Source organism: Leguminivora glycinivorella, chromosome 18 (assembly GCF_023078275.1).
Source record: "Leguminivora glycinivorella isolate SPB_JAAS2020 chromosome 18, LegGlyc_1.1, whole genome shotgun sequence".
Lineage (NCBI taxonomy): Eukaryota > Metazoa > Arthropoda > Insecta > Lepidoptera > Tortricidae > Leguminivora > Leguminivora glycinivorella.
Window position 1 is genome coordinate 9,861,424 of NC_062988.1, and position 14,744 is coordinate 9,876,167.

The 14,744-nt window shown below is 37.6% G+C and overlaps 1 protein-coding gene across 1 annotated transcript; it reads right to left on the minus strand.

Annotated features, from left to right (window-relative positions):
- Nucleotides 1-435: 435 nt before the first annotated feature.
- On the minus strand, nucleotides 436-1,056 carry LOC125236121. Its single transcript, XM_048142819.1, has one exon. It carries the CDS (start codon nucleotides 1,054-1,056, stop codon nucleotides 436-438), a length of 621 nt encoding a protein of 206 aa, XP_047998776.1.
- Between the last annotated feature and the right edge of the window lie 13,688 nt (nucleotides 1,057-14,744).

The window sequence follows — 14,744 nt, forward strand, 5'->3', positions numbered from 1 at the left end:
TTATTAATATTTATTTATTACACAAGAACGGTTATAAATACCAATTACACTTGCTATTTTGACTATCCTAAAAAATACATTTAACAATTACTACATACTCATATATTCAATTATTCAGTCATTCACAATTTCACAGTCATGTCATTCACCTTACTCTCGCAGTAGTCGAGGCACCTGGACGCTAGCTGGGGCCAGTTATCAGTGAAGATGTCCACTTGTGGATTTGTGCGTAGGAGTCCGTTCATTAAGTGAACCATATCGCACAGCGGTGAGTGGCGACGCGCGGTCGTCGAGCGTGGTCCTGTTCCATCCCAAAGTTGCAGATATGCTCGCCGTCTAGATTTGTTAGGAGGTACGACTAGGCAGTTGATAACATTGTGCAGTTCTGTACTGTTAATTTTATTATGAAACACTTTACACGCCATAATCAAGCGCTCACAGTCTCTCTCTACACACCTCCAAGGAGTTAAAACCTAGGACGCCAAGTAAAAACTTAGTTGGGTACATAAATGGGTAATATCCATATAACTTCTTGTAAAGGAAGCGTAGGAATGCTGTTTGAACCTTTTCCAGCATAAGTTTATACTTGGCCTCACTAGGACTCCAAACACATGCGCTGGCCTCCAGTTTGCATCGAACTAGAGCCGTATAGACGAGTTTGATGACGCCAGTATTGTTGAAGTCCTTAATGTTTCTTGCTACGAAACCTAGCCTTCGATACGACTCCTTCGCCAGGCTATTGATATGGTCGTGGAATGTCAGCTCACCGTCAAAATTCACTCCAAGATCCTTGACAGAATTTACACGGTTTATCACCTGATCACCAAGCTTATATTGAAACTTAACGGGGTATTGGCGACGTGTGAATGTCATTATTTGGCACTTGCTGTAGTTGAAGTGAAGTTTGTTGGCGACACTCCATCGATGTATTCGATCTAGATCATCCTGAAGCCTTAAGCAATCAGACTCTTGCTCGATGCCCATCACCAACTTGAGGTCGTCAGCGTATAGCAAGCATTTGGCGTTTTGGAGGCCACTTACGAGATCGTTCACCATTATCAAGAATAGCAAAGCACTCATTAAGTATTATTTCATATTATTTGTACAACCGCACTGCACAGAGCAAATTAATGTCGTCGTGCGAACATGGTCATAGACGTTCTCAATATTTGACACTTATTTTTAAAAATGTTTTGGAATATCGTCACTTTTATTCGAAAACTTTTTTAGTATAGTATAGAGAAAAAAGTTTTCTACCGAACCGAACTTATCCAACGACTAAATACTAAATATATAACAATACCCATGACGAATTTGTGTCAAAATGACAGTCAGCAATGTCAGATTCCAAATTGATCATTAATTTTAAATTAAATCAGCAACCCGAAACCTAATTTACGATGGGGTGTCGTGACGACACACAATTTAGGAAAAAATGGGTTTTGTAATGAATTGAATGATAATTATACTAATGGTAAAGGTGTGAACTTAAAATATAGCTGTTTGGCTTACCCTAATTATAAACTGAAATAGACCTACCATAATTACTTAATTTGCTAACTGCAGGACAAGCGCTTGACGAGCAGCGCGACCCAGCTGCAGCTCTTGGTTTAGCCGACGCCTGTCAGGAACTATTGCCAAATAGAGGTAAATATCAACAGTCTCCTGACGGGCGTCAAACTCGGCCGCTAATCTCTGCTTCTGCAGTTCTTCGAGTCGGTTCAGCGGAGGCAGTTCACAATTCGATTTGTTAGCTATATTGTGAAGCACACAACACGTGTTAACGATCTTAATTGCCTGTGCTGGATTGTAGTGCATTTTCCCCATTGACGACAAACACCGCCACCTCATTTTTAGAAACCCGAAGCACCATGGTATAACCAGCTTCTGGAGATCCTACAGGTGCATCCAAAATGGGCGTCATTAGTGTTTGCCTCTGTGGGTAAGCTGAATCACCTGAATAATTAAAAAAAAAAAATTGACAACTATTAACGGTGCGCACCCACGGGCGACAAAGTTGCTCGGCGACTTACGTATTTGTATGAAAAGTTGCGTCGCTTCGTGAGCGCACTTTCATACTTACTAGCCCATGGCCGCGACAAAAAAGTCGCTTCGAAAAGTCGCCCGTGGGCGCACCCTCTAATAATAACACATTTTAAGCCTCCTTACTTATTAAGAATATAGATATGGCTGTGATATATATTTGCATTTGGCGTTTTGGAGGCCACTTACGAGATCGTTCACCATTATCAAGAATAGCAAAGGACCCAGACTTGATCCTTGACTCACGCCGGATTGAGTAAGGTAGGGAGAGGAGATTAATGGGATGATACAATAATGACGAAATTGATAAATATAAAACCTACCATTTCGGGTAGAGAAGTTGCAAAGTGACGTTCATTACAAAATCAGCTAAGGAGACTCGCGAATATTTCTGAGTAATTCGAATGAAACTACTCGTATTATAAATATTGAAACAATTACTTACGATCCACTCATTAAGTATTATTTCATATTATTTGTACAATGTTACTAAACCGCACTGCACAGAGCAAATTAATGTCGTCGTGCGAACATGGTCATAGACGTTCTCAATATTTGACACTTATTTTTAAAAATGTTTTGGAATATCGTCACTTTTATTCGAAAACTTTTTTAGTATAGTATAGAGAAAAAAGTTTTCTACCGAACCGAACTTATCCAACGACTAAATACTAAATATATAACAATACCCATGACGAATTTGTGTCAAAATGACAGTCAGCAATGTCAGATTCCAAATTGATCATTAATTTTAAATTAAATCAGCAACCCGAAACCTAATTTACGATGGGGTGTCGTGACGACACACAATTTAGGAAAGAATGGGTTTTGTAATGAATTGAATGATAATTTTATTATACTAATGGTAAAGGTGTGAACTTAAAATATAGCTGTTTGGCTTACCCTAATTATAAACTGAAATAGACCTACCATAATTACTTAATTTGCTAACTGCAGGACAAGCGCTTGACGAGCAGCGCGACCCAGCTGCAGCTCTTGGTTTAGCCGACGCCTGTCAGGAGCTATTGCCAAATAGAGGTAAATATCAACAGTCTCCTGACGGGCGTCAAACTCGGCCGCTAATCTCTGCTTCTGCAGTTCTTCGAGTCGGTTCAGCGGAGGCAGTTCACAATTCGATTTGTTAGCTATATTGTGAAGCACACAACACGTGTTAACGATCTTAATTGCCTGTGCTGGCTTGTAGTGCATTTTCCCCATTGACGACAAACACCGCCACCTCATTTTTAGAAACCCGAAACACCATGGTATAACCAGCTTCTGGAGATCCTACAGGTGCATCCAAAATGGGCGTCATTAGTGTTTGCCTCTGTGGGTAAGCTGAATCACCTGAATAATTAAAAAAAAAAAATTGACAACTATTAACGGTGCGCACCCACGGGCGACAAAGTTGCTCGGCGACTTACGTATTTGTATGAAAAGTTGCGTCGCTTCGTGAGCGCACTTTCATACTTAGGTACTAGCCCATGGCCGCGACAAAAAAGTCGCTTCGAAAAGTCGCCCGTGGGCGCACCCTCTAATAATAACACATTTTAAGCCTCCTTACTTATTAAGAATATAGATATGGCTGTGATATATATTAAAATGTTTTGTCTAATAATAATAACAGTTCTTACTTAGAGTGATATTTAAATTGACTAAACAATAAATCACACATGCACAGAAGATTATATTTCTTATTGACATTTGCTAATTAATGTCACGTTAGCTTTTTTTTAAATATAGAATTATCATATCTACGTATTCATGATGGATCTACACCGACGCAAATGCATGTCATTCTTGTTTATTTTAATAACGCCAACGCCATCTTGCGACGCGTAGTGGAACCAAGTTGTGCCAAAAAAAACTTGCAATTTACTCTTTGGCACCACAGAATCCCCGTCTAATAAAATTGTCATTCACCAAACATAGCGGCCATGCCCATCGACAAAAAAGTCTATATACTGAGAACGCGTGCCTTGGTTCTTATTGTCAGGACATGAGAGGTTAACTTCGTGTAAAATTGCGTCCTTGTGAATGAACTGATGATTCGAATTGCAATCTCATTCTGTCACTTGACTTTGACACAAGTAAAATCAAAGTAGAATCAACACTAGAGGTGGGACACGTTAGCAAAATGCATACCAAAAGTATGTACCAAAGGTATTACCAGTATTACAAGTTTGACCCAAAAAAGGGAATTTATTAGTTTTCCGTGATTAGGATTTCTACAAATAGTATATGATCGGACGTATCGCGAAGTTTTGAGTCAAAGCGATCAATCAACTAACATATTTTTTATGCAATATATTTTTTTATATTTTTTGGTGTAGCTGGCACGACGACAACCGTCTATTAGCAAAAAAATATTTTACTTCAAGTAAAAGTGAAAATGGAGATACGATGTGATAAAAATGTTATGTGTTATTTATTTCAAAAATAGAAGTCCGTTCTTTTTAAATATTCAAAAGTTAAAAATACTCCATCAAAAATACCTGGTCCAAAATCGAATCCGGTACATTGCCTCAGCCCTAGTACCAATCCAGATGACAGTTGTACGTATTCGGGAACCCGTGATCCAGTCCACTATCAACGGAGAGTTAACGTGAAATCGGTCGTGTCGAATTGAGCCCTAGGTTTACCTCCCAATGTGCCGTCATCAAAAGCATAGCATGAACTGCTTTTACGCTGCCACCTTGCTTCATCTTGCTGCCAAATCCTAATTGTGTGGGTTTAAATCTGGACTCTAGAGCTGGGCGAATGTGTCTTCGGCATAGTTTTGAAGTTAGTCACATAAGCGTCGAGTCTATGGCGAATGGCGCACGCTACCGTCTTTTTTGGCAAGGGCGCATAGATTGGCTCAATATAGTTTGTCAAACACTTTCTTTTACCTTACCCCTAAGCATTTGATTTCCGAACCGAATAAGACTGATGAGGAGGCAGCTCCTTAATGTGTTGAGGAGTGATTCCGTCTAAGCAACACCGAGCCGTTCTTAAACGTCATAAGGTCATAACCGCTGCGTAAAAGGCATCTTCTGAAGCGACAAAACCGGGTAACACGGTGTCTCGGATGTTACAATTTCATTGTCAAGGGTTTGTTTTGGGGCTGATAGGGTGTCACGTGAACTTAGGTCCATCAAGTCACTTGAAAAGAATATTCGGGCAGAATTGCGGAGGTTCCCATTATTTTATTTGGATGCGTTATTTTTATATTATTCGTATTTTTTATATTCTTTTTATTATGTAGATTCTATTCGGTAGAAATATGTTAAGAGGCGTTCTCGTGAACTGCTGCTGTTTTCTGCCACCACTTTCGCAATACAGTTCATGCTATAGGAGCACATTTTCTCCTTGAAGTCCTTGAGTGTCTTCACTGTGGTTTGGTTTTAGTTTATTTCATTGGGATCGCTTTAGTTATTTTACATACGTGCGTGCGTAATATTTAATACGTGATCAGTTTTTCTTTCTTACTGACTTTGATGCTAATGATGCTATAGTACTTGATGATATGAAAAGGTATCCGTTTTTTTATATCATAAAAACTGCAAACTGCACCCACAAAACAATTGATTATAGAATCTGAACAAACATGTCACGAGATTCTGTTAAGAGTATACGGTAGCGAAAATGCTAAAATGGAAAGGAGCACCCCTTTCAACTTGGGAATTTTAGTTATATATACAAGTGTTATTAACTAGATTTATCGAAAAAAAATTGTCCATTAAGAACAACTCAGTCAAAAGATATTTCAAAAAAATCTTTAAAATCGAGGTTCCGCTCTCGACTCTTTCCTCCTTCAAAACTTAATCAATCGGAACGAAATTTAAGAATCTGAATAACAAGGACCGTTTTGCTTTTTTGGTTAATTGTTACCAATCTTGAGTATCACACCTTTTTTTGCGCCACAATGAAAAAAGGCCGTTTTTGGAAATTTTTGATTGGCTCTAGAGTCTTTAAAAAGCAGAATATCAAAAAAATCAAAACGGTCCGACACAGATAAAAATAATAACAATCTGTGTTGAAAAAATCATTGCTCTATCTTCAAAAACCAGGGAGGAAATAGTCGAGAGCGTTTGTATGAAGAATTGAACCCCTCCGTATCGTCTGTAATTACGGCAACTTGTAGAAGAGAAGAGAACATCCGGACGACTAACAAAAGTCCAACTAAAACCTTATAAAACCTTAGTTATAGTACAGTCGACTACAAAGAGATGTATCCACTTTTTCACCTTATTGCATTGTAATAAGGTGAAAAAATGGATACATATCAGCTCTTTGTAGTCGACTGTACATAATTATTGTGTACGACTATGAAAGTAGATACTAAGTAGATAGGTATTTTAGATAATTCCTTGTAATTACCTGCAGGTATTATTCGTACCTGTTCCGACCTTGTCCCGAGTGAGCTGCGTCTCGTGTCGACAACTCGACACAATGCATTACCATATTCTTTATTCCATGTAATGTTGCCAATGGTCGTCACAGATCACATAAGACAGTACTTACCTACCTTTAAAAATGTCCAAGGTTATTTTGAAGTTTATACGAATTATTAAAACGAAATCAATCGTTTTTAGCATACGTAACTATTTTTTAGACCACCCAGCATCGAAGGTCTAGCTTTGTCCAAATTTTAAGTGGACGTACGTACTGTACCTTCTGATAGTAGAAATACTAAGTCAAAACCCCGTGTAACTACAATTTTAGGGTTCCTAACCCTTATAGTTTCGCCATGTCTGTCTGTCCGTCCGTCCTTCCGTCCGCGGATAATCTCAGAGAATGCTGAAATTTGGTACCAATATGTATGTCAATCACGCCGACAAATTGGTAAAATAAAAAACCGGCCAAGAGGGAGTCGGACTCGCCCACCGAGGGTTCCGTACAAACTTTCAATGGTAAAAATAATCATTACTCATACTCATATTCATTTATTTGTAACGCCATTTTACACGTCAAGATTTGATTTAAAAAAATAATATTCATACAACAATAATACTTAGAGAACAATTAGACAGAAGATTGAAATTACAAAAAGTTAGGCAATATTCACATAAAAAATGCACAAAAATATTTTTCTAATTAGGTAATAAAAAAATTGTCATAAGTGTAGAACGGGTGCTCGACCAGCCAAATTTTTAAGCGATACTTAAGTAGTTAGTTCGACACACTAGGCGCTTCAACCACATATTGCGGCAATTTATTTTTCCCCTCACTAGCTCGGAAACACGTGTTTTGTCCTTCAATACCAGCGGGTAAAAACGCATTTTATCCACTAGTGGATAAAGTAATTAGACCTTGAATATAGTCATTTTTTATGCTTTAAAATTAATAAAAGTGAGTGAATCTAGTGATGACGATGATTTACCACCTGTGGAACTACTGGAAGCAGTGATAAACGCGCTTTTTGCGTTGTACCTACTTTCCTCGCTATAGTGAGGGGAAAAGTTTTGTGTTACACTCGGGTGCAAATGTATTTTACTTCTCGTGTGTTAAAAAACTCGCAAGTTCAGGAGTCTATTCTCGAACCACTCGCTTCGCTCGTGGTTCAACTATAGAATTTTTTCACTTGCTCGTTTTTCAATTCCACACTCGTCGTTAAAATACAACTTTGCACCCTTGTATAACAAATAACTAATAGACGGCAGGGTCCATCACATGTGTTAATTTGTTGGATTACGCCAATTTACGGTCGATACCTACTATAACTTTCCGGCATTTCGAGTGTTGTACTTGGAACACATGTTGTTCGTTTTGTCACAGAATATATACCTAATAGTACAAGTACAGAAGGCTCACTCCTTTGATGTTCACAAAATGCCGCCATTCTAAATTCTTACCTACATTAACAAACGGACCGCACGCGAGCAGCCAACATTGAATTTTATTGCGCCGCGCGAAGGTCGTCGCCAATGAATGGGCCGCGAACTCGCGGCCGCTGACATGTACACTGACATAACTCTAATACTAAATTGAATATACTCTAAGGCCGTTTTCACATTATCCGATCCGATATCGGATGTCGAACCGACATTCTACATCCGATAAACGCTTCCGATAATGTCGGATGTAGGTTAGGTGCGATAAAACGCATTGTTCCAAATCAATGAAGTAAAGATAAGATAAAGATAAGATAAAAGATAAAAGACATTTATTCATGACGCTCACAAACACGTACGTATATGTACACACAAGAATAGGACAAAAAACAGAGAACAGAACATTAAGTAAGTGCGCATCACGAAATGGACCCAACTCAGCATAATGCTAGCTGGAAGCCAGCGCTGGTCTTCCGTAGGGCCCATTCGGTGATGCCACGACAGATAACAAACACACAACAATAAAAAGAAAAATAAAATGACGAAAGAGACAGAAAAAACAAAACTATTTACATAAAAAAAGCAAGAATACACATAAATCACAAAACGGAAAAAAAAGGAAAACATAACAGAACACAAATAAAACATAATCAATTACATTGCATTGAACGCGACCACATCAGCTGTCAGCCCTGCCTGCCGCATCTAGCGCCACCCAGCCCGGTGGCAACAAGTATGATTTTGTATCAAGAAATATTTAATAATTATAAGCACTATATTCCAAATATTATATTGTAAAATTAAAATAACGAACATAAAAAATATTCAGAGTGTCAGGCAAAATAAATAATTTTACATTCAACTATATAAATATATATATATTCAATATTATATATTGTAAATAATATTGCTATACTTGTCAATAGTTGTCATGCTTTCTAAATTTATTTTTCTCACTGCACCCACATTCGCGAATTTATGTTTGGCCCTATGGTTGACTGGTAGAGAATGCCTTAAGGCATTAAGTCCGCCATTTGTACTTTTTTCCAATTGTGCAATAAAGTTTAAATAAATAAATATATCTACTAAAAGATGAAAAAACTAGTATCCGCAATTCGGACCGATGCATTACAACCTTTTTTTTTCAATGGAAATTGTCAACTAATTTGAATTTCGATAAATTAACAGCTGTTTAATAGACGCCATTTTTGTCACGCACACTACTACATACGTATACCTACATTATATACGCACACAAACAAATATTATCGGCCGACAACTGGCGGGGGGTCCGGCATGCCAAAAATAGTCGGAAGCGTCCTGCCGATATCGGCAGTTCGATGGTGCCTCGGACAAAACTGTTGTAGGAGAGTGCCATCGGCATTAAATCCGCAATTTTTGCGTTTTATATCGTTTTTTAGTAATAATGATCTATTAAATACATAAATGAAGACCTGGAAGCGCATAAATCTTACATTTTACGTCCTTCCTACATCCGATATCGGATCGGATAATGTGAAAACGGCCTAAGGTAGAGCAGAGTCTAACTGGGGAAGTATACCTCCGCTTTATAAAAGACCGCAGTCAAGTAGCACTAGACCTTACTCATTGTTGTGTTCCTGCCAGTGAGTAAGGCAGCCAGAGCTCAACGAGGGTGCGGTATGCTGACAACGGAAGTAATTAGGACAATAGATTGTCCTTTGAGTCGTCGGCACCCAGGCCCCTTCTAAGTACAGATTTGTACCAGTTTCTAATGAGTCGAGTCGGCAACGCACATGTGCCACTCCTTGAGTGGCAGGCGTCCATAGGTTACAGTGACCGCTTTCCATCAGGCGGACCGTATGCCTGTTTGCCACCTACGTGGTACAAAAAAACTCTCGACGAATTCACCTTAAACATTAAAAACTAAATCAAAATCGATTGATTCGTTCGGGAGCTTCATAGCCACAGACATACAGACATGTCAAGCGTCAAACCTATTATTATTATAACACTCCGTCGTTTTTGCGTTGGTGGTTAAAAACAAGAAACCTCCTTCAAAACTATAATAAAACACAACTTTCTAAGAAAATTGGTCAAGTGCGAGTCGGATTTCGACATTTCCATACAAAAAGGTCATGAGCGCCTGACGACATGTAATGGCAACGTACACTAAATTTCGTATTATAAAGATTTTGCGTATATTTTGGAAACTATAAGAGATAGAGCAAATAGACTTCAGATTTTGGTTGTCGGTGGCTGGTTGGTTTGGTTGTCGGTGGGTGGTTGTCATGTCGGCACATGTTTTCGTATATATACACCTTTTTTGGACCTATGTGGGCAATATTATGGTCAGTGAAGTTCTAAACGGTCTTAAGCGCCTCCTTTTTAGTAGGAACTTAAGTCATTTTGGAAAATGATTTTTTTTTAACAATTTCTAAAGCAAAACGAAACAGAAATTGATTTCTTTATACCTGTCCAACGCGCTTACACAATTTTAAGTCGTTTAGTAACTACTTGCAGCGGCAGTGAGTGAAATTCGTAATCTGAGTTTTTTTCTCTTAAGTCCGATTTACGCTTGACTGTAGATTTCTAATAGGTTTTCCTGTAATCTACAGGTAGAGGGCTATCTCGTGTATTTTTTTGAAAATTTTACGCTAAGTAGTTTCGGAGATAAGGGGGGGAATTGTCATTTTTTGCTTATTTTCTTAAATTACTTCTAAATTACCAAAATAAAAAATATAAAAAAAATATATTTCAGATGCTGATAAAATGCTCTTTCATTTGATATGTAACACAATATAGTTTTAATAACTTTGATTTTTAATTTTCAATTTTACCCCCCAAAAGTGACCCCTGTGATTAAATTTCATTTAATTAAATTACATGTCCGTCTTTGGGCCACAGGTTTACATACGTGTGCCAAATTTCAAGTAAATCGGTCCAGTAGTTTCGGAGAAATCGGTTGTGACAGAGGGACAGACAGACAGACAGACACGCGAGTGATCCTATAAGGGCTCCGTTTTTCCTCTTTGAGGTACGGAACCCTAAAAGTGGAAAAAAATGTTTTGTTAGGGTACCCCCCCCCCCTTACATGTAAAGTGGGGACTGGTTTTTTTTCATTCCAACCCCAACGTGTGATATATTGTTGGATAGGTATTTAAAAATGAATTACGGTTTACTAGAATCGTTTTTTGATAATATTAATATTTTCGGAAATAATCGTTCCTAAAGGAAAAAAGTGTGTCACCCCCCTCTAACTTTTGAACCATATGTTTAAAAAATATGAAAAAAAAAACACAAAAGTAGAACTTTGTAAATACTTTCTAGGAAAATTATTTTGAACTTGATAGGTTCAGTAGTTTTTGAGAAAATTACAGAAAACTATGGAACCCTACACTGAGCGTGGCCCGACACGCGCTCTTGGCCGGTTTTTTAATTCGTTTCCTTTTTCTTTAGAGTTAAATAGAGTTCATATTACTTAAAAGGAAGAAAAATGATTTCATCAAAATGAAAGATGTGTACAATAATACGCCATGCATGAAATCTCAATAGACTCGTATGCCTGCGGCAGTACATTGAAAGTCGAGCGGATCCCGGCATTGAATATTCGAACGATGTACCTATCAGAAATTAGGAAATGAGACTGACGGATCAGGAGGAGCGAGGGGTTCATCGGACGTAATTAACACTCAACTGAACACTGATTATTTTATTCAGGTAAATTATAACAACTCAATTTCAAAACTTGCCCGTGAGGTGACGGGTTAAGAATTTCACCACTCCCTTTCTTCCCGTGGTTGTCGTAGAAGGCGACGAAGGCGGGATATGGGTTAAATTGTGGCGTAGGCGAGAGGCTGGCAACCTGCAATGTCACAGTTTCGTTTTCTTTCAACCCCTTATTTGCCAAGAGTGGCACTGAAACTTGAGTAGTTTCATGTGCTCTGCCTACCCCTTCATAGGATACAGGCGTGATTGTATGTATGTATGTATGTATGTAATTTCAAAACTTCCGGTGAGTCATGAGTACTTGAGTTATTTGATCATCCTAATTGCGACATAATGCGACAAAGACTGTACCGTAACAGGTTGAATTTTTAGAGGACAGTTTTGTAAGAGAGCACCCAATCATAATATGGATATACTAAAAAAGATAGCTAATATTACTTCTTAGGTTAACTGGAAGAAACTGGAGATGACTGAATAATATTAATAAAAAAAAATTGATCGTTGTTTGATATTTATGTAATTAATTGTTTTTATTTTCTAATCTAGTATTTTAAGAATAATAATGATGACATATGTATATATAGCTGTAATATTTTTGACAACGTATGCTTAATACTAATAAAGATGAATATGAATATATGAATATGATCTCTATTAGGGATAAGTTTACCTTTGTACTTCCTTCCTTTATATTTGATGTCTTGTGTATTTTATGTAGGTAGGGCAATAAAGAGTTTACTTACTTACATAAGTGACATTTAATATATATGTGCAAAACGCGAGAATTTAAAGTGTTACATAATATGGAAACTTTCTAAAGGCGCACGTTATCATTTTCGCAAGTGCGATGATTATTGTTAACCAAGGGATGAAAGGCACTCATTTCCATTGAGATACAATACAAATACTCTTTATTGCACACTTCAATATGTATGTCAATCACGCCGACAAATTGGTAAAATAAAAAGTGGAAAAAAATGTTTTGTTAGGGTACCCCCCCCCCCCCCCCCCCCCCCCCCCCTTACATGTAAAGTGGGGACTGTTTTTTTTTCATTCCAACCCCAACGTGTGATATATTGTTGGATAGGTATTTAAAAATGAATTACGGTTTACTAGAATCATTTTTTGATAATATTAATATTTTCGGAAATAATCGTTCCTAAAGGAAAAAAGTGTGTCACCCCCCTGTAACTTTTGAACCATATGTTTAAAAAATATGAAAAAAAAAAACACAAAAGTAGAACTTTGTAAATACTTTCTAGGAAAATTATTTTGAACTTGATAGGTTCAGTAGTTTTTGAGAAAAATACGGAAAACTATGGAACCCTACACTGAGCGTGGCCCGACACGCGCTCTTGGCCGGTTTTTTAATTCGTTTCCTTTTTCTTTAGAGTTAAATAGAGTTCATATTACTTAAAAGGAAGAAAAATGATTTCATCAAAATGAAAGATGTGTACAATAATACGCCATGCATGAAATCTCAATAGACTCGTATGCCTGCGGCAGTACATTGAAAGTCGAGCGGATCCCGGCATTGAATATTCGAACGATGTACCTATCAGAAATTAGGAAATGAGACTGACGGATCAGGAGGAGCGAGGGGTTCATCGGACGTAATTAACACTCAACTGAACACTGATTATTTTATTCAGGTAAATTATAACAACTCAATTTCAAAACTTGCCCGTGAGGTGACGGGTTAAGAATTTCACCACTCCCTTTCTTCCCGTGGTTGTCGTAGAAGGCGACGAAGGCGGGATATGGGTTAAATTGTGGCGTAGGCGAGAGGCTGGCAACCTGCAATGTCACAGTTTCGTTTCCTTTCAACCCCTTATTTGCCAAGAGTGGCACTGAAACTTGAGTAGTTTCATGTGCTCTGCCTACCCCTTCATGGGATACAGGCGTGATTGTATGTATGTATGTATGTATGTAATTTCAAAACTTCCGGTGAGTCATGAGTACTTGAGTTATTTGATCATCCTAATTGCGACATAATGCGACAAAGACTGTACCGTAACAGGCAAAGAGAATATAATCACTACGTTTTAAGAGACGGAACTCCATACATTTCTGAAAAAAAGTACAATGTATGAGCATATCATCCTAATGCTACCAACATAAGGGTTTGCGTCGAGTGTTACCATTACGTAACGTCATTGACGCATGACAGGTGTCAAAGATAGTGATGTGAAAATTCGATAATAGTGATGTCCATATTTCAAATGCTTTTAATCGATATCGATGAAATTATTGCACGGGCGCGTGGCCTAGTAAGCTCAGGATTTCAGGTTTTAGGAGTACGATAACTAAGTGAGAGCTAAGAAATTGTCTAAAACGAGTACATGTACGTGTCATTATATAGTACTTAAGTCCTAATCAACATTTCATATTAACAATGATTGTACTATGAGCTCTCGCTTATTTATCTACAATTAAGAAATAATAGAACAATTGTGAAATTTAATGGTCTAAATAGATTTATTTTTTATTGGTCGACAGTCGACAAACATGTTTTTTCCTCATACTTCTTTCTAGTTATGGAGGGTAAAAAATAACTTCTGTAACACCAACAAAGCATGCAGCCTCGCTACACTTCTTAATTCTAAATTATTAATAAAATAATTCACGCGCGGGTTACGCAGCTTTTCTTCTTTAAAAGAATGATAATATGAGCAATAGCATGATTGTATCTTCGTCTGACAAGATCTGCAGTACCAGTCAATAATATATCACATTTGTAAATCACATTTGCAATAAATGAATTATTGATTTTTTGTGTAAGGATGTACAAAGGAAAGTGACGCTCGTTTTTAGATATTTGAATAGTACCTACTGTTGCAGAAATTCATGATGAATATTAAATATAGTGAATCACAATAATACTTTGTTTTAAATCGACACGAGTTACGAATTTCCTTTTTGCACGTGTATCGTACGACGTTTTTCAGTACAGATGGGCCTCCGAAGTTTCTACCTGGCATATAATGAACCACTTCTCGCACTAGTGCGTAAAAAAAACACCATCTGTACTGAAAAAGTTTTTTACTACCTATATGAAAAATCATTACGTAATGCTAATTATTTGAATCGCTAGCACAAAGGACTTCTTAACGGAGAACACCCATATGCCTTGGGTGATCGTTTTAATATATTGGGTTGGTAAGAAAGTAATGAGCG